Source organism: Hypanus sabinus, chromosome 8 (assembly GCF_030144855.1).
Source record: "Hypanus sabinus isolate sHypSab1 chromosome 8, sHypSab1.hap1, whole genome shotgun sequence".
NCBI classification, from domain to species: Eukaryota; Metazoa; Chordata; class Chondrichthyes; order Myliobatiformes; family Dasyatidae; genus Hypanus; species Hypanus sabinus.
This window is the reverse complement of record NC_082713.1, coordinates 171469781-171490506: the sequence shown is the minus strand read 5'-3', so window position 1 is coordinate 171490506 and position 20726 is coordinate 171469781. Positions and strand designations below refer to the sequence as shown.

Here is a 20726-nt window from a genome sequence, read left to right as displayed (position 1 = left end):
TGGAGGGGCATTCAGGTAACTGGGGTCAGGTTGATAGGTAACCTGGGGGCGAGGTGGACAGGTAGGCAGGGATGAATTGTCCATGGAGGGTTGACAGGGAGGTTGAGGGCAGATGTTGAATGGTGATTGGGTGAGAGGGCTGGTTATGTGTCCAGGAAGGGGAGTTGGTACCTGTTGGGTCAGGTCTGCAGGTAGGTGGGATGCGGTTACCCCGGTGAGTGATAATCCTCTTGGGCGACGAACAGTCTTCTGGATGAACATAGTGGGTCACAGAGTCATAGAGACAGAAACAGGCCTTTTGCCCCATCCAGTCTGTGCTGAACTGTTACTCTGTCTCGTCCTAATGACCTGTAGCTGGACCATAGCCCTCCGAACCCTTCCCATCCATGTACTCATTCAAGTTTTTCTGAAGTGTTGAAATCGAACCCACATCCACCTCTTCTGCTGGCAGCTTGTACCACCCTCTCACCACCCTCAGGAGGTATCAAGCAGCATGTGGTGGAGGAGGGGTGACTGGACGATATGTTGATTTAGGGTTTTGAGCCATGACGTTGTCAATTCCAGGACTCAGATGTGTTAGTAATTTTGACTAACAACCAGGCCCTGGATCAGCACCTGCACGGTTCTACAGGTGAACAAGGCTATTCAATCCATCAAGTCTGCTCTGCCATTTTGGCATGGCTGATTTATTAACCTTCTTTACCCCATTCTCCCGCTGCCTTCTGTAATCTTTGATACCTTGACTAATCGAGGATCTATCAACCTCCACTTCAAATATACCAAATCACTCGGCCTCCACAGGCATCTGTGGCAATGAATTCCACAGATTCACCACCCTCTGGACAAAGAAATCCCTCCTCAGCTCTGTTCTAAATGGACATCCCTCTGTTCTGAGGCTGAACCCTTTGGTCCTAGATGCCCCACCATAGGAAACATCTTCTCCACATCCATTCTATTGAGGCCTTTCAGCATTCAGTAGTTTCAATGAGACTCTTAGATAGACACCTGGATGATAGAAAAATGGAGGGTTATGGAGGAGGGGAAGGTTAGATTGATCTTGGAGTTTGTAGATTAAAAGGTAGGCACAACATCATGAGCCAAAGGGTATTATGCTCTATGTTCTACACTGCCCACGGCTGTTAAAACAGCTGCCAACATTGTGCAATGTGTGTGTTGTGTTCTGCTGACTCCTCAGTTTAGAGGTTAAACTTGAGCTATGAAATGAATTGCAGAGTAGAGTTTCCCCCAGTAGATAGAACAGGCTGAGGACCAACTCCTAACAATTCCCTCTGCCGTCAGATTTCTGAACGGTCCATGTACCCCACCTCTAATCCAATCCCCTCCTCTTCTCTATCCTTCCCTCTCTTCCCACCTTACTCTGGCTTCACCTCACCTTCCTTTCCAGTCCTGAAGGGTCTCGACCCATACATCGACTGTTCATTCCTCTTCATAGATGCTGCCTGACCTGCTGAGTTTCTGCAGCATTTTGTGTTGCACCAATTCCAAATCACCTTGTACCTCTTGTAAACTCTATCTGCCTTACCCTGGCCCCTGCACTAGTTGCACTCTCTGTAACTGCAACACTAAATTCTACATACTGTTTTCCTTTAAACTACCTCCATGTACTGATGTGTGGGATGATGTACTGTATCTAGATGGCATGTCAAAAAAATCTTTGTGTACCTCAGTACAAATGTCAATTACAAGCCATTACCAATAGGTGACAGTGTCAAGAAAGCAGATTTAGAGATTAGTTTTGACATGAGCATTGAACTATGCAAATGTACAGTGAAATGTATCATTTGCATCAATGAGCAACACAATTTGTGGATGTACTGGGGCTGACTGTGAGTGTGACTGTGCTTCTGGCATCAACATAGTGTTCCCACAATTACTAACCTGTGTGTCTTTGGAATGTGGGTAGAAACCAGTGCATCCGCAGGAGCCCCACATGGCGAAGGGGAGAATTTAAATTGATGACGCTGTCGTGTAGTGAGAGTGCAGGATTATGATTGGGTTTGATTCCCACCACTGTCTGTTAGGAATTCGAATGTTCTCCCTGTAACTGCGTGGGTTTCCTCTGGCTGCTCCAATTTCCTCCCACGTACGGCGAGGGTCAGGGTTAGTGAGTTGTGGGCATGCTATGGTGCCACTGGGAGTATAGTGACACTTACAGAATCTCCACCAATTTGATTTGACCCAAACAGAGCGTTGCACTGAATGTTTCGATGTACATGTGGCATGCGGTTCAATTTAATGTCAGAGAATATATACAGTTTCCAGCCTGAATTCTTGCTCTTCACAGACATCCATGAAAGAGAAGAAAAAATCCCAAAGGATGAATGACAGAAAATGTTAGAACCCCAAATATGCCCTCCCCCTCCCACAAGCAAGTAGCTGCAAAAGAATCACCCCTCCCCATCTTGCTCCAGCAAAAAGCTTCAACTCCCCCCCCCCCCCCCCCCGCACTCTAGCAAAAAGCATCAATCCTCCCACCACTGTACAAGCAATAGCAGAGCCCCCAAGGGGACCATGATCTAGGGTCCATTGGAAACTACTGACCGGCCCAAGACTTGGACATCTCAGATAGGCTCTCTCTAGTAAGGAGCGAGAGAGATGGTGCTCCTGCAACAAGTGAGAGGGAGACGAACAGCTCGCTGTTTTGATGTTATAATCTGCAGCGTTGTTTATTTATTTGAGTCCCCCGATTCGAGGGTCTTCTTTCAACAGCAGCATACACTGCTGTCTTGGTGTTTCAATCCCCCACGATGCTTCAATCGGCAACACTGGTAAGGGATTGGGTTGTCCACAGGGCTGCACATCTTCCAGGCCGCATCTGGAGTATTGAAAGCGCCGTGCTCCTCGGCGAGTTCTGAGAGCGAGAACCTACTGCCATAAAGAACAACAGTTACAATGCAGCTCTAGATCACAGACTCACAGACCCTATCCACCTTGGACAGGAAGTGAAAGGACAAATAAATCTAAGGGTGAATTCCTTACAGCAGCAGGGTGAATCGAAGCTGGATCACTGACTGCTATTCTACCGTGCCACTTTGCAGTGTTCTGTGCCAGGTTGCTCACCTGTCTTTCTCAATTACAGGTGGTCCTCAGCAAGCTCTGCTCTCCCCTGGTCCTGTTTACCACAAGACTCCGTCGACGTTCGACTGCTTCACCATCCCACTGCCAGGCAGCAGCTACAACTCATCCAAGGTATGTCACTGATTATTGAAGACCAAAAGAATGTAAGTCACATTAGCAGAAGCAGGCCATTCGGCCCACTGAGTCTGCTCCACCATGGCTGATATACTTTCCCTCTCAACCCCATTCTCCTACCTTCTCCCAATAACCTTTGACATCCTGAATAACCAAGAACCTGTCAACCTCCGCTTTAAATGTACTGCACGACTTGGCTTCCACAGCCATCTGTGAACATGAATTCCATAGATGAATCACCCTCTGGTTAAAGAAGTTCCTCCTCATCTCTGTTCTAAAGGATGTTCGTCTATTCTGAGGCTGTGCCCTCTGGTTCTGGACTGCCCCAGTACAGGAAACATTTTCTCCGTGTCCACTCAATCTAGGCCTTTCAATACTCGATAGGCTTCAATGAGATCCTCCCTCTCCTCTCATTCAGCTAAAATCCAGTGAGTACAGGTTCAGAACCATCAAACGCTCCTCAATCATGGGATCGTCCTCACAAACTTCTTCAGGACCTTCTCCAATGCCAGCACGTCCCTTCCTAGATAAGAGGCCCAAAACTGCTCACAATACTCCGTTTGGTCTGGCCAACGCCTTACAAAGCCTCAGCATTGCATCCTTGCTTTTATATTCTAGTCCTCTCCAAATGAGTGCTAATATTGCACTTGCCTTCCTCACCACCAACTCAACCTGCAAGTTAACCTCTAGGGAATCCTATGCAAGGATTCCCAAAGCCCTTTATATCATTGATTTCTGAATCTTCTCCCCAATAGTCAGAATCAGGTTTATTATCACCGGCATGTGTCGTGAAATTAGCAGCAGCCGTTCAATGCAATACATGATAGTAGAAGAAGAAAGAAAAAATAAACAAATAATTAAAATAATCAATTACAGTATACATATAATGAATAGATTAAAAATTGTGCAAAAACAGAAATAATATATATTAAAGTGAGGTAGTGTTTACTCCTTTATTCCTTCCACCAAACTGCATGACCGTAGCTTTCCCTACACTATTTTCCATCTGCCATTCTGTGTCCATTCTCCCAGTCTGTCCCAGTCCTTCTGCAGACTCCCTGCTTCCTCAGCACTACCTGCCCCTCTTCCTATCTTTGTACCTTCTGTAAACTTGGCCACAAATCGCATCAATTTCACAAATCCATCAAAAGCAGTGGTTCTGGTACCAACCTCTGCAGAACAGTTACCTTGATTGGAAGGAAGACATGATCTCTGGTTATTACAGGACTGGTTTAAGGGGTGAGGGGCCTCATCCTGGTGTGGTATGCCGAATAATAAACTTCACTCTCTTAACTCTGCATCTGTAGAGACTGCCTGCCCTTCTAGTACAGTGAACATGTGGAGTGTGGGATGGAGAACGCAATCATCCCTTTGGCGGAGGACACTGACACTCGTTATGACACGGCTTAGGCGATAACTTGTGCACACAAGATCCCAGCATGTTTCATCTCTCCTCTTACAGACAGGCTTAACCACGGCACCTTTAGTGCAGCACTCCCTCAGGAGTGGATTGAGTTCCAGCATTTGGCCGAGCTCCAAGATGAAGAAGCTTACTGCTTTCATTTCATCAGACCCGACCAGTTCACGTCCACCACTATCCTCCTCCCTCTGCTAGAACTGACCCTCACCCTCAACAATTCCTCTTTCTGTTCCTCCCACTTTCTCTAAATGTCAACTGCTTATTCATTTCCATCGATGCTGCCCGACCTGTTGAGCTCCTTCGGCATTTTGTGTGTGTTGTTCTGGATTTGCAGGACCTGTAGAACTGCTCCTGTTTACCATTGAACCTGTGTTTGTTTAGTGCCAAAATTACCGGTACAGAGGAATGTTCAGTTGTTTCATGTTGTATCATATGGCGTGGGTGATTACAGTCTTTCCATCACCATGATCGTTCTTGGCAAATTCTTCTACAGGAGGGGTTTGCAATTATCTTCTTCTGGGCAGTGTCTTTACAAGACGGGTGACCCCAGCCATTATCAATACTCTTCAGAGATTGTCTGCCTGGTGTCAGTGGTCGCAGAACCAGGACTTGTGATCTGTACCAATTGCTCGTATGACCATCCACCACACCACCTGCTCTCAGGGCTTCATGTGACCCTGACTGGGGAGCTAAGTATGTGCTACACCTTGCCCAAGGGTGACCTGCAGGCCAGCAGAGGGAAGGAGCATCTTACAGCTCCTTTTGTAGAGGTGCTCCTCCACCTCACTACCCATACAGAGGAACATAAGTGTTCAATATTCCCATTGCCCACCGGAGTAATGGTAGAGCATCTTGGGCCACAGGAGTTCAGAGTTCAGTTCCAACACCCTCTGTGAGCAAGGGTGTTTGTTCTTTCCCTTATGCACATGGGTTTCCACCCAGAGTCCAAATGCATACCGGTTGGTAGCTTAATTTGTCCTGTGATTAGGCTGTGATTAGCAATCAGTGGGTTGCTGGCAGGCACAACTGATTGTAACTATAAATAAATAAGATGAAGGTGACTCAGATGCCTGCTGAGGTACAGGTGTCTTTTTGCAAGCCTGCATCCCTGGCGAGCTGGGGAGATTCTGTGACCATACAATCTGGTATCAAATTGCTTCATGTACAAAAGTGTAGGGTTGTGAAACTGAGAGCATGTGGAGCCTCTCAGAATGAGTCAGAGTACTGATTTAACTTGTTACAACACAGGACAGAGGAGAGCCCCGAGGACAAGTACTGCAACGTGAGTAAGGTGGGAGTTGTACTTGAGCCAACAAAGTGACAGTCATGTGCCTCAGGCTCCCCCAGCTCTCAATGTGTTTGTTTTGGATGACGGTCCACACCAGCAGCTGGGATGGTGAGGCAAAGTCCTAGGCTGCAGCCCAGAGTTTGAGGGTTTTCGTGTATACCCAGCTCTGGGTTTATAACCATAAGACATAGGAGCTGAATTATACCATTTGGCCCATTGAGTCTGCTCAGCTATTCCATCTTGACTGATTTATTATCCCTCACAACCCTATTCTCCTGCCTCTCCTTGTAAGTTCAGATGCCCCAAAAAATCAAGAAGTCATCAACCCCTGCTTTAAACATATTCAATGACTTGGCCTCCACATCCAAAGACAGACAGACATACTTTATTGATCCCGAGGGAACCTGGGTTTCGTTACAGCCGCACCAACCAAGAATAGTGAAGAAATATAGCAATATAAAATCATAAATAATTAAATAATAATAATACCTAAATTATTCCAAGTGGAAATAAGTCCAGGACCAGCCTATTGGCTCAGGGTGTCTGACACTCCGAGGGAGGAGTTGTAAAGGTGACAATGAATTCCAAAGATTCACCACCCTCTGGGGTAAAGAAATTCTTTCCCATCTCTGTTCTAAGTAAACGTCCCTCAACTCTGAGGTTGCGTCTGCTGCTCTTAGACTGCCCCACCTCAGGAAACATCCTCTCCACATCCACTCTGTCTGGGTCCTCTGGTCCTAGACTCCCCCACTATAGGAAACATCCTCTCCACATCCACTCTATCTGTGTCCTCTGGTCCTAGACTCTCCCCACTATAGGAAACATCCTCTCCACATCCACTCTATCTGTGTCCTCTGGTCCTAGACTCCCCCACTATAGGAAACATCCTCTCCACATCCACTCTATCTGTGGTCCTAGACTCCCCACTATAGGAAACATCCTCTCCACATCCACTCTATCTGGGTCCTCTGGTCCTAGACTCCCCCACTATAGGAAACATCCTCTCCACATCCACTCTATCTGTGTCCTCTGGTCCTAGACTCCCCACTATAGGAAACATCCTCTCCACATCCACTCTATCTGTGTCCTCTGGTCCTAGACTCCCCCACCTCAGGAAACATCCCTCACATCCACTCCATCAAGGCCTTTCAACATTCAATAGATTTCAATGAGATTTCCCTCATTCTTCGAAACTCCAGCGAGTACAGGCCCAGAGAGATCAAACACTCCTCATACGTTAATCCTTTCTTTCCTGGAATCATTTTCAAGAACCTCATCTGGACCCTCTCCAATGCCAGCACATCTTTTCTCAGATAAGGGGCCCAAAATGGCTCACAAATACTCCAAGTCTGACCAATGTCTTATAAAGCCTCTGCATTACATCAGTACATTAAACAATAGTCTGATGTCAAGGTCTTTAGTGGTTTAAGCACAGATATCAGAGCTACGATTACAAGGACCAAGTTATTGGAGGTCATTGGAAATTAATTTCACTCGAACTGAGTCTGCCAGCAAAGCCCACCGTAACCAGGCAGAACAACATCCCGCTATCTCAGATTAACTTGTTATACAGTCTGTCAGGATGAACCCTGACCAGGTAATATTCACCGAGGGCCTGTGGGCCTGGGTCTAACTCAGGAGTGAAAGTGTGTGGAGACCCCAGACCAGACCAAACCTACCCTGTCATTGTTAGACTATTGATTGGTTCCTTAGGATGATAAGATCAACCCTTGACCTCACAATCTACCTCGTTATAACCTTGCACCTATTGTTTACCTGCACTGCACTTTCTCTGTAGCTGTACACCTTATTCTGCATTCTGTTATTATTTTACCGTGTTCACCTCAATGCACTATGCGTTAAAGTATGCGACATACTTTTCACTGTACCTCAGTACATGTGACAATATTAAACCAATTCTGATTCTGATTCCAGTAGTGAGACAAGTTTCCTCTTTCTCTGACAGCACCAGCAATCTGTGAGATACGGAGCAAAGCCAGGTCAGACCAGGCAAGCCCTTCAGTTCTCCTCCGAGACGAGGAGGTTCCAGTCCCAAGGCCTGCAGAGTCATGCCACCAAACCTTCCTACAGGATTGAGGTTGCTGTTGACGACAGCCCTGTCGTGGTGCGCAATTGGCTGCGGAGGGGACCCAGCTATCGCAGCGAGAGGCCCAGTGAGAGAATCCGGGCGGTGAGCTGTCGGCAGCGCGGCTCTGCCGGCTGGGCGGGCAATGCCAGGTTTTCCTCGTGGCACTCCTCCAGGTACCCGCAGTCAGAAACCTTCAGCTTTCGCATTCCACCTCTGATCCGCAGGTCTCTGTCCCAGCCGGCCCAGTGGCAGGTCAGACCGGTGCCTGAGGAGCCTTCATCTCCTGACAGTGTTTTCCTTCATGATTTCCCCATGGACTGCATCGTACAACAGCACTCCAGGGTCTTCCAAACCAAGTCCAGCACCGTCAGGAGGCACCAGAGCAGCTCCTTGGGGCAGCAGCTTCAGGGGGTGTCACTGAGTAATGGCGAAGACTCACAGAGCAGGCCGGAGCCTGTGGTGTGCAGATACAACTGGAACCAAGAGTCAGTCCAGACTAGCAACGCCACTGCTGACACTGGTGCAGTCACCCAGGGGTTAGTTCTACCGGAGGCTTCCCCACTTCAAGCCCAGAGCATCAGTAGTACCTTGGCCTCTCGAGAGGACCACGAAACGCAAGAGGCGCAGCCCAGTGCTTCGGCAAGGTAAGGTTGAAGTTATTGTCGCAGAACAGTACAAGACAGTACAGGCCCTTCGGCCCATGATGTTGTGCCAACCTCATACCCTACTCTTAACATCAATCTCACCCTTCCGTCCTGCAGACCCCTCCATTTCTTTGTCACCCACATGCATGTCTAGGAATTCCTTGATATCATCTTAGGGCCCATGTCTGTATCTCCCGAGAGTGACTGCACATGTAAACAGGACGGTCGAGAAAGGCATATGACATGCTTGTGGAGGGGGTGGGGGGTGAAATAGACAGGAAGTGATGTTACACCCGTAGTAAGTTTTGGTTAGGCTGTAACTGGAGTATTACCTGAGTGCTGTGCTCAAAGAGGGACAAGAAGGACTTTGGGGTCCAAGTGCCTATCAAAGTACATATATGTCACCATATACAGCCCTGAGAATCATTTTCTTGCAGGCATACTCAATAAATCCATAATAGAATAATAACCATAACAGAATCAATGAAAGACTGTACTCTGGGTGTTCAACCAGTGTGCAAAGGACAACAAACCGTGTAAATGCAAAATGAAATAAATAATAATAATAATAATAATTAAGCAAGCAATTAATATTGAAAGCCCAGTTATTTTGGAGAACTGGTGTTGACTGAGTCAGAATCAGACTCAGGTTTATCATCACTGATTTGTATGACATGAAATATAGTGTTTTGTGGCAGCACTGCAGAGCAAAGCCATAAAATTGCTATAAATTAAATAAATAATGCCCCAAAAAGAAATAATATGGTAGCATTATTGCATTCATGGACCATTTAGAAATTTGATGGCAGAGGGAAAGAAGCTGTTCTTTAATTGTAGAGTGTGTGGCTTCAGGCTCCTGTACCTCCTCCCTGATGGTAACAATGAGAAGAGGGCATGGCCTAGATGATGGTAACAATGAGAAGAGGGCATGTCCTGGGTGATGGTAGCAATGAGAAGAGGGCATGTCCTGGGTGATGGTAACAATGAGAAGAGGGCATGGCGTAGATGATGGTAACAATGAGAAGAGGGCATGTCCTGGGTGATGGTAGCAATGAGAAGAGGGCATGTCCTGGGTGATGGAAACAATGAGAAGGGGGCACGTCCTGGATGATGGTAGCAATGAGAAGAGGGCATGTCCTAGATGATGGTAACAATGAGAAGAGGGCATGTCCTGGGTGATGGTAACAATGAGAAGAGGGCATGTCCTGGGTGATGGTAGCAATGAGAAGAGGGCACATCCTGGGTGATGGTAACAATGAGAAGAGGGCATGTCCTGGGTGATGGTACCAATGAGAAGAGGGCATGTCCTGGGTGATGGTAGCAATGAGAAGGGGGCACGTCCTGGGTGATGGTAGCAATGAGAAGAGGGCATGTCCTGGGTGATGGTAACAATGAGAAGAGGGCAAGTCCTGGGTGATGGTAGCAATGAGAAGAGGGCACGTCCTGGGTGATGGTAACAATGAGAAGAGGGCACGTCCTGGGTGATGGTAACAATGAGAAGAGGGCAAGTCCTGGGTGATGGTAGCAATGAGAAGAGGGCACGTCCTGGGTGATGGTAACAATGAGAAGGGGGCACGTCCTGGGTGATGGTAACAATGAGAAGGGGGCATGTCCTGGGTGATGGTAGCAATGAGAAGAGGGCACGTCCTGGGTGATGGTAACAATGAGAAGAGGGCAAGTCCTGGGTGATGGTAACAATGAGAAGAGGGCATGGCCTAGATGATGGTAACAATGAGAAGAGGGCATGTCCTGGGTGATGGTAGCAATGAGAAGGGGGCATGTCCTGGGTGATGGTAACAATGAGAAGAGGGCAAGTCCTGGGTGATGGTAACAATGAGAAGGGGGCATGTCCTGGGTGATGGTAACAATGAGAAGAGGGCAAGTCCTGGGTGATGGTAACAATGAGAAGGGGGCACGTCCTGGGTGATAGTAACAATGAGAAGAGGGCATGTCCTGTGTGATGGTAGCAATGAGAAGAGGGCATGTCCTGGATCAAGGGTCGGCAACCCGCGGCTCTTTGATCTCTGTGCTGCGGCTCCCCGTAGTTTGTTAGTTTTTGAAATGTAATTCGAAATTTGAAGATTATGGTGATCTTGTACAATCTAAAAACGTTATGGTGACCCCATTTCCTGGCACATCCGAACCGGCTCACAATTAGCCACCGTTCTAGCTAAGGGAGATAGCCTACGGGGGTTTGTGAGTACGTGTCTTTTGGAGCATCTGTGCCCACGGGGACGGGTTGAGGGTGGCTTTAAATCAAGGCTGTTTAGTTCGAATAAAGTTAACTTTGACTGCAGAGTCTTTATTTTAGCGCTGCGTGTAGCGCTACACCGCTACAACGTGTTTTTTATCGCTATTAATATACATCACGACTGCCAATGCCTGACACCTGCCAGTGCGCGCTTTCTTTTAATTCTTCGATCCAAGGTAGGCTACCTATGGAGTAACCTGCATCCCAACGTCTTTTTTTCGGAGTTCAAAATGATTTTGTTGCATGCAGAAATGTAATTTCGTTTTCTCTGCAGGAGTTCATCAATTTCATAAATGCAACACATTATAGTTTGTTTATACATAGCATAAAGGCAAAAAAACCATTGTATGCAGTGTTATTTCATTTTAAATGTCAAACGGGTTTTGTGGCTCCCAGTGTTTTCTTTTCTGTGGGAAATGGGTCCATATGGCTCTCTCAGTGGTAAACGTTGCCGACCCCTGGTCTAGATGATAGTAACAATGAGAAGAGGGCATGTCCTGGATGATGGTAGCAATGAGAAGAGGGCATGTCCTGGGTGATGGTAACAGTGAGAAGAGGGCATGTCCTGGGTGATGGTAACAATGAGAAGAGGGCATGTCCTGGGTGATGGTAACAATGAGAAGGGGGCATGTCCTGGGTGATGGTAACAATGAGAAGAGGGCATGTCCTGGGTGATGGTAACAATGAGAAGAGGGCACGTCCTGGGTGATGGTAGCAATGAGAAGAGGGCATGTCCTGGGTGATGGTAACAATGAGAAGGGGGCATGTCCTGGGTGATGGTAACAATGAGAAGAGGGCATGTCCTGGGTGATGGTAACAATGAGAAGAGGGCACGTCCTGGGTGATGGTAGCAATGAGAAGAGGGCATGTCCTGGGTGATGGTAGCAATGAGAAGAGGGCATGTCCTGGATGATGCTGTTGACGACAGCCCTGTCGTGGTGCGCAATTGGCTGCGGAGGGGACCCAGCTATCGCAGCGAGAGGCCCAGTGAGAGAATCCGGGCGGTGAGCTGTCGGCAGCGTGGCACTCGTTTTTCCTCGTAGCACTCCTCCAGGTACCCGCAGTCAGAAACCTTCAGCTTTCGCATTCCACCTCTGATCCGCAGGTCTCTGTCCCAGCCGGCCCAGTGGCAGGTCAGACCGGTGCCTGAGGAGCCTTCATCCCCTGACAGTGTTTTCCTTCATGATTTCCCCATGGACTGCATCGTAGGACAGCACTCCAGGGTCTTCCAAACCAAGTCCAGCACCGTCAGGAGGCACCAGAGCAGCTCCTTGGGGCAGCAGCTTCAAGGGGTGTCACTGAGTAATGGCGAAGACTCACAGAGCAGGCTGGAGCCTGTGGTGTGCAGATACAACTGGAACCAAGAGTCAGTCCAGACTAGCAACGCCACTGCTGACGCTGGTGCAGTCACCCAGGGGTTAGTTCTACCGGAGGCTTCCCCACTTCAAGCCCAGAGCATCAGTAGTACCTTGGCCTCTCGAGAGGACCACGAATCGCAAGAGGCGCAGCCCAGTGCTTCGGCAAGGTAAGGTTGAAGTTATTGTCGCAGAACAGTACAGGCCTTCGGCCCTTCGGCCCATGATGTTGTGCCAACCTCATACCCTACTCTTAACATCAATCTCACCCTTCCGTCCTGCAGACCCCTCCATTTCTTTGTCACCCACATGCATGTCTAGGAATTCCTTGATATCATCTTAGGGCCCATGTCTGTAGGCAATGACAAGAGGGCATGTCCTGGGTGATAGTAACAATGAGAAGAGGGCACGTCCTGGGTGATGGTAGCAATGAGAAGAGGGAATGTCCTGGATGATGGTAGCAATGAGAAGGGGGCACGTCCTGGATGATGGTAGCAATGAGAAGAGGGCATGGCCTAGATGATGGTAACAATGAGAAGAGGGCATGTCCTGGGTGATGGTAACAATGAGAAGAGGGCATGTCCTGGGTGATGGTAACAATGAGAAGAGGGCATGTCCTGGGTGATGGTAGCAATGAGAAGAGGGCATGTCCTGGGTGATGGTAGCAATGAGAAGAGGGCATGTCCTGGATGATGGACACTGCCTCTTGAAGATGTACTCAGTGTAGTCCTAGAGCTTTACCACGGAGGCCACTCGGCCCTGTGTGTCCTTGCTGGCTAGCAGTCGATGGCGTTCTGTCATTTGAGCTCTGTAGCTTGGCTCTGCTACAAAGAGGGTTAAATGGAAATAACAGATCACTACAGCACAGAAACACGTCCTTTTGGCCCATCTACTTGAAGCTGAACCATTAATTTGCCTCGTCCCATTAACCTGCACTCAGACCATACCACTGCCATCCCTGTACCAATCCGAATTTCTCTTAAGCCACTTCTGCTGGCAGCTCATTCCACACTCTCTCTCCTACACACTAGGGAATAAAGTCTTAACCTATTCAGTCTTTCTCTAACTCAAGCCATCAAGTCCTGACAACATCCTTATAAATTTTCTCTGCACTCTCAATCTTATTGCTGTCTTTCCTGTAAGTAGGTGACCAGAACAGCACACAATCCTCCAAATCTGAATTTAAAAACTGAAAACTCTTTTCTTATTCTAGCAGCCGTCCACTTCCTCTGCCTCTGAAGTAAATGTCTGATTCATCTGACAGGTCATTAACTGGAATGTTACCCCTGTTTCTCACCCCATATGCTGCCTGTGCTTCACAGCATCCCCGGTATTGATTTAGTTAAACTTGTGTTTGGGCAAGCTTTCTTCCCATCCCCTGGAGTGTGAAATGGAGGTAGCTGGTCACTGTTCTGATCTGCAACTGACTGCCTGGTTGTTCTGACAGGTGCACCAGGGGTGGGGTGGCCATGTGATCGTGGAGATTTATGGACTGAAGGAGGCCAGGTTATGGGAACTGTTCCTGTCTCTGGGCAATGGATTAGAAACAGTGACAAATGATCCAGAGACTTCCATGTCAGCTGGGAAATTACATTTAATTTTTAAAACCCAGAAGCAAATATCTAGTCTAAGGAACCTCAAAGCTATTCACAGACTGCTCCAGGGAGCAGATTTCCCATCTGTAACTTGTATGACCTGCAGATTAGATCAGTTTTTGTCAGATACATAAGGGTGCCAATACATTTCTTGTTTTCATGAAGTTTACAGAGTAAACAGTATCTAGATTATCAGAGTCAGAATCAGGTTTATTATCACTGACATCTGTTGTGAAATTTGTTGCTTTGCAACAGCAATTCGGTGTACTATATAAACCATGCTATAAATTACATAGAGAAATATATATTTATAAATAAATTAGTAGTATAAAAAGAAAGCAGAAGTAGTGAGATTCAGAAACCTGATGGCGCAGAGGGGAAGAGGCTGTTCCTGAAATGTTGAGTGTGTGTCCTCAGGCTCCTGTGCCTCCTCTCTGGTAGTAATGAGAAGCGGGAATGTCCCGGATGATGAGGGTCCTTAATGATGGATGCTGCCATCATCACCTATTGAAAATATTCTCGATGCTGGGGTCCATTAGATTGTCCTTCGTGGTCACGGTCTTCTTAGGCCATTAGTTCCCAATGGAGCCCAGACCATCGATGATGACCCCTCCCCATCATACTCTGATCTGAGCCAGTTTCTCAAGGGTGGACCAGGAGTGTCCCCCACTGTTTGACTTCAGCCTCGACGTCTCTCTCCATGTGTACTTAGGATGTCCATCATTTTCCTCTTTCCTTGGGGTTCCATTTTGTTGTCTGCCTGGTGATGTTGTTGGTAGGCTTCCTCAAGGTGTGGCCAATTCACCTCCATTTCCATTAGTAATTTGGATCTCAATTTACTCCCGCCTGGTCTTTTCCCATGCTGTCTGGTAGGTTATTTTATCAGTCTACCTGAGGTGTAGGATCCCTCTCAGGCCCTGGTTGGTGAAAGCCTGCAGTATTGTTGTGTCTTTTTTTGTTGTTCCCACGGTTTCAGAGCCACATCAGAACGCTGTCTTAACATTCTGAGTTGAAGATTCTGATTTTGGTTTTCCTTACACATCTGTAGATATTTGCTAAAGCCTTTGGTGACAAAGCAAATCTCCTCAAGCTCTTAATGAAATATAGCTGCTGGCATGCCTTCTTAATAATTGCATCAATATGTTGGGCCAGGATAGAACTTCAGATTAAGGAATTTGAAAGTGCTCACCCTTTCCACTGCTGACCCTTTGACAAGGACTGGTGTGACTTCCCCTTCTTGAAGTCCTCAATCAGTCCCTTTGTCTTCATAGTGTTAAGGAATAATAAATACAAAAATGAGTGCAAAGGTTTGTAGTCCAATCTGAGGTTGTGCAAGATGAGATGTAAAATGACAATAATGAAATAACCAGGATAGGTAGAACTCAGACCAATGTTAATCTTTCTAAATCCTCCTGATGTGATCTTGTACTTCCAACAGCAATGAGTGAACTGTAGTGGGAGTTGCTAGCACCATCCATGTGTAACTCCTTGATTGTAGTAAGTTACTTCAGACCTGAAGAGATAGGAGCAGAATTGGGCCATTCAGTGCATTGAGACTGTTCCGCCATTCTGCCATGACTGATTTATTATCCCTTTCAACCCCACCCTCCTGCCTTCTCCCCATAAACTTCGATGCCATTACTAATCAATCTGCATTTTAATATACCTCCTGGCTTGGCCTCTACAGCTATCTGTGGCAATGAATTCTGCAGACTCACCACCCTGTGACAGAAGAAATTCCTCCTCATCTTGTTCTCAAGGGACACCCTTGAATTCTAAGATTCCCAATGTGCTGCTGATAATTCCCAAGATCTAAGCTGAAAACCTTTATCCAATGGAGATTGAAATGCAGGAAGAGGACTGGGCAGGTGGTCTTTCCCCAGCGAAGGTTGCTGAAGGTTTCAGCAGGACATTGGCAGGATGCAGATCTGGGGAGAAATGGCAGATGGTGCTCAGTCTGAGAAAGTGCGAAGTGATTCACTTTGGAAGCTGAAATCTGAAGCCTGCATACAGGGTTAATGGCAGGATTCTTAGCAGTGTGAGGAATGGAGGGTGTATTTTTAAGGTGATTGGAAGAAAGTGTAGGGAGATTGTTTTTAACACAGGGAGCAGTGGGTGTGTGGAATGCCCTGCCCAGGGGTGGTGGTAGTTACATTAAGGACATTTAAGAGACTCGTAGATAGGCACATGATGAAAGAAATATGAAAGGCTATGTAGGAGAGAAAGGTTTGATTGATCTTAGAATAATAGGATGGCACAACATTATGTGCTGTAATATGTTCTATGGAACGGTACCTGAGGCTGTTAACTTACAAAAGGATGGACCAGGAATATCAGAAACCATATGGGAATGATGCAGATAACTCAGTGGCCACTATAGCAGGAATCTTCTGTATAGATGTTTGAATGATGCTTCGTACAAGACATTAGTGGGGCAGTATTTGGAATATCTTGCTCTGTTTCGGCCACCCTACTATAGGAAAGATGCCATTAATCGGTAAAGAGTGCAGAGGAGGTTTATGAGGATGCTGCTAGGATTTGAGGGACTGAGTTATAGAAGGAAGTTGGGCAGCATGGGTCTTTTCTCCTTGGGAGATTGCAGTTTTGGGGGTTATCTCGGAAATGTGTATAAAATCATGAGGACCATAGATAGGGTGAATAAACACAACTCTTTTCCTTCAGTTGGGAAAATCAAGAACTGGATGGCACAGGTTTACTGTGAGAAAGGAGAGATTTAATGGGAACCTGAGAGGCAACTTTTCCACCCAGTGAATGGCTGGGATATGGAACAAGCTGCCCAAGGATGTGGAATGGTTTTCCACACAGATAGTGGTCAGAATATGGGGCAAACATGAGGAAATCTGCAGATGCTGGAAATTCAAGCAACACACACAAAATGCTGGTGGAACGCAGCAGGCCAGGCAGCATCTATAAGGAGAAACGCTGTCGACGTTTCGGTCCGAGACCCTTCGTCAGGACTGAGTCTCGGCCCGAAATGTCGACAGTGCTTCTCCCTATAGATGCTGCCTGGCCTGCTGTGTTCCACTAGGATATGGGGCAAGCTGTCAGAAGATTTGGATTGGGTGCTGTGTAATAAGCCTGAGGTGTTTAGGGAGCTAGAGGTAATGGAACCCCTTGGAAGCAGTGATCATAATATGATCAAGTTCAGTTTCAAATCTGAAAAGGAGAAGCTGGTATCAGGTGTATCAATATTTCAGTGGAACAAAGGAAATTACAGTGGTATGAGAGAGGAACTGGCCCAAGTTGATTGGAAAAGTAAGCTAAATGGAGGGACAGTAGAGCAGAATTGGATGAAATTCCTACAAGAAAAAAGGAGAGTGCAGGAAAGGTATATTCCAAGAAAAAAGAAAATCATAAAAGGAAAAATGACACAAATGTGGCTAACGAGAGAAGTTAAGGCTAAAATAAAAGCAATAGAGGCAGTGTACAAGGAAGCAAAAATTAGTGGGAAAACTGAGGACTGGACGAATTTTAAAAATTTACAGAAGGAAACCAAGAAAGTCATTAGGAAAGAAAAGATGAATTATGAAAGGAAATTGGCAATTAACATAAAAAAGGACACTAAGTTTTTTTAAAATACATGAAGAGTAAAAGAGTGACATGGGTAGATATAGGACCTATTGAAAAGAATGCTGGAGAAATTATAATGGGTAACAAAGAGATGGCAGAGGAACTAAGTGAGTATTTTGCATCAGTCTTCACAGTGGAAGACATTAGCAACATACCTGATAGCCAGAGGTCTCAGGGAATAGAATTAGGTACAGTCAAGATTACTAGTGCTTGAGAAGCTAAATGGACTAAGGATAGATAAGTATCCTGGAATGGATGAGGTGCACCCATGGGTTCTGAAGGAGGTGGCTTTGGAGATTGTGGAGGCATTGGAAATGATCTTCCAGGAATCAGTAGACTCTGACATGGTTCCAGAGGACTGGAAGGTCGCAAATGTAGTTCCGCTGTTTAAGAAAGGAGGGAGGCAGCAAAAAGAAAATTACAGACCTATTAGTCCGACATCGGTAGTTGGAAAGTTATTGGAGTTGATCCTCAAGGATGAGGTTATGAAATACCTCAAGGTGCATGACAAGATAGGCCCAAGCCAGCATGGTTTCATGAAGGGAAGATCCTGCCTCACCAACCTATTGGAATTTTTTGAGGTAATCTCAAATAAGATTGACAAGGGAGAGGCTGTGGATGTTGTGTATTTGGATTTTCAAAAGGCCTTTGATAAGGTGCTGCATAAGAGGCTGCTTAATAAGATGAGGGCCCATGGAATTACAGGAAAGATATTGGAATGGGTGGAGCATTGGCTGATAGGCAGAAAGCAAAGGGTGAGAATACAGGGATCCTATTCTGGTTGGTTGCCGGTTACTAGTGGTGTTCCGCGGGGTAAGTGTTGGGGCCGCTTCTTTTTACACTGTATATCAATGATTTAGATTATGGATTAAATGGTTTTGTGGCTAACTTTGCGGATGACACCAAGATAGGTGGAGGAGCAGAAAGTGTTGAAGAAACGGAAAGGTTGCAGAGAGACTTGGTCAGTTTAGGAGAGAGGGCAAAGAAATGGCAGATGAGATACAATGTTGAGAAATGTATGGTTGTACATTTTGGAAGAAGAAACAATTGGGCAGATTATTATTTAGATGGAGAGAAAATTCAAAAATCAGAAGTGTAAAGGGACTTGTGCAGGATACCCTGAAGGTTAACCACCAGGTTGGATCGGCAGTAAAGAAAGCGAATGTTGTGTTGGCATTAATTTCAAGAGGAATAGTGTATAAGAGTAAGGAGGTGTTGATGAGGCTCTATGGGGCACTGGTGAGACCGCATTTGGAATACTGTGTGCAGTTTTGGGCCCTCTTTCTTAGAAAGGATGTGCTGAGGTTGGAGAGAGTTCAGAGAAGATTCACGAGGATGATTCCTGGAACGCAGGGACTAACATATGAGGAGCGTTTGTCGGCTCTTGGATTGTATTCATTAGAGTATAGAAGAATGAAAGGGATCTCATAGAAACATTTCGAATGTTGAAAGGCTTGGACAGAGTAGATATGGAAAGGCTGTTTCCCTTGGTGGGTGAGTCCAGGACAAGAGGCCACAGTCTTAGGATTAGAGGGTACCCATTTAAAACAGAGATGAGGAGAAATTTTTTTAGCTAGAGGGTCGTGGATTTATGGAATTCATTGCCACATACAGCTGTGGAGTCTTTAAGGAGGAGATTGACAGGTATCTAATTAGTCAGGGTATCAAGGGATATGGGGAAAAAGCTGGAAATTGGAACTAGATGGGAGAATAGTTTAGCTCATGGTGGAGTGGAGAAGCGGACTCGATGGGCCAAATGGCCTGCTTCTGCTCCTTTATCTTGTGATATTGTGACCTTGTGAAGATGTGGAATGCTTTTCCATGCAGAATTGTCAGGTTATGGAATGAGCTGTCAGAGGATGTGGGATGGTTTTCAATGCAGAGAGTGGCCATGGATCGACATGTCAGAATGGGAATGAAAATGTTTGGCCACTGGGAGGTCCCGCTTATGGCTGCTGGTGCAGATGTACTTGACAGTCCCCCAATTTATGCAGGGTCTCACCTGCGTAGAGGAGGGTGCATAGGGAGCACTGAATGCAATAGGCGACCCCAGCATGTTCTCAGGTGAAGTGTTGTCTCACCTGGAAGGACTGCTTGGGGCCCTGAATAGAGGGAGGAGGTGTAGGGGCAGGTTTAGCATTTAGACTGCTTGCAAGGGTAAGAGCCTTATCTGTTTCTGTGATTTAGTGTTCTATGACTCTGTGTCTGCATCTTACCATATCACTCCAAAAACACCTGACCGGTGTGACTTACTTGGAATGTAATGAATTAGCATCGACATAATCTTTACTCCAGGGTTAGGGAATCCAAAGCTAGAGAGCATACTGTAAATACAGGAAAAGAGGGGAGAGATATCTGGGACTTGAGAGGTAACAAAGAGTGGTGAGTACCAGGAATGAGCTTCCAGAGGATGTATTCAAGGTGGATACAATTTCAGCAATTAACAGGCATTTCCACAGTTATATGGAGGGGACGGGCTGTAGTCATCATCTGGGACTACAGGAAGGATGGTGTACTCAGCATAGACTGCTTGGGCTGAAGGGCCTGTTTCTGCTATATTAGTCTTTGACTGTACAAAACGTGGTGTTAGCACAGCAGGCAGTCTAACATGTATTGTGTGTTGTTAGTGTCAGTGTCGATGACAATGGAGAGTGGACAATGGAAACGGCTGTTTCTGCTCTGACACAAGAAAAGATGGACTACGTGGTGTACGGAGCCAATTTTATCCAACATGAATGCTTCCAGAGACCTGAGGCGAAGAAAGAGGTACCTTAAACTTTCCCCCAGTACCCCTGCTCTTTCCCTTTCTCTCATGCTCCACTCTCCTCTCCTATCAAATTCCTTCTTCTCCAGCTCTTGCCTTTTCCACATATCACCTGTCAGCGTCTTGCTACCCACCTCTCCCCCACCCACCTGGCTTCACCTAGCTTAGACCTCGACCATAAGATAAAGGTGCAGAATTAGGCCATTTCGCCTGTTGGTCTGTTCCACCATTTCATCATGATTGATCCATTTCCCTCTTAGACCCAATCGTCCTGGCTAATCAAGAATCTATCAACCTCTCTCTTAAATACACTTAATGACTTAGCCTTGCACATGTCTGTAGCAATGAATTCCACGGATTCACCACTCTCTGGCTAAAGAAATTCCTCCTCATCTCCGTTCTAAATTGACGTTCCTCTATTCTGAGGCTGTGTCCTCTGGTTTTGGACTCTCCCACCATAGTTAACATCTTCTCCATATCCACCCTATTGAGGCCTTTCAACAATCAGTAGGTTTC

General features: G+C 46.4%; 1 protein-coding gene across 3 annotated transcripts in view; it reads left to right on the top strand.

The window, feature by feature from the left end:
- Window positions 1-20726, top strand: part of LOC132398728 (plakophilin-2-like) — a 60847-nt gene that overhangs the window by 1189 nt on the left and 38932 nt on the right. For 2 of the 3 annotated variants that reach the window (XM_059978568.1, XM_059978569.1), the window contains exons 2-5: window positions 3101-3210; window positions 7888-8654; window positions 12011-12430; window positions 20074-20212. In XM_059978568.1, coding sequence (XP_059834551.1) covers window positions 3101-3210; window positions 7888-8654; window positions 12011-12430; window positions 20074-20212 — 1436 coding nt within the window. The remainder of the gene's footprint in view (window positions 1-3100; window positions 3211-7887; window positions 8655-12010; window positions 12431-20073; window positions 20213-20726) is intronic. The other variant, XM_059978570.1, reaches the window with a different exon arrangement.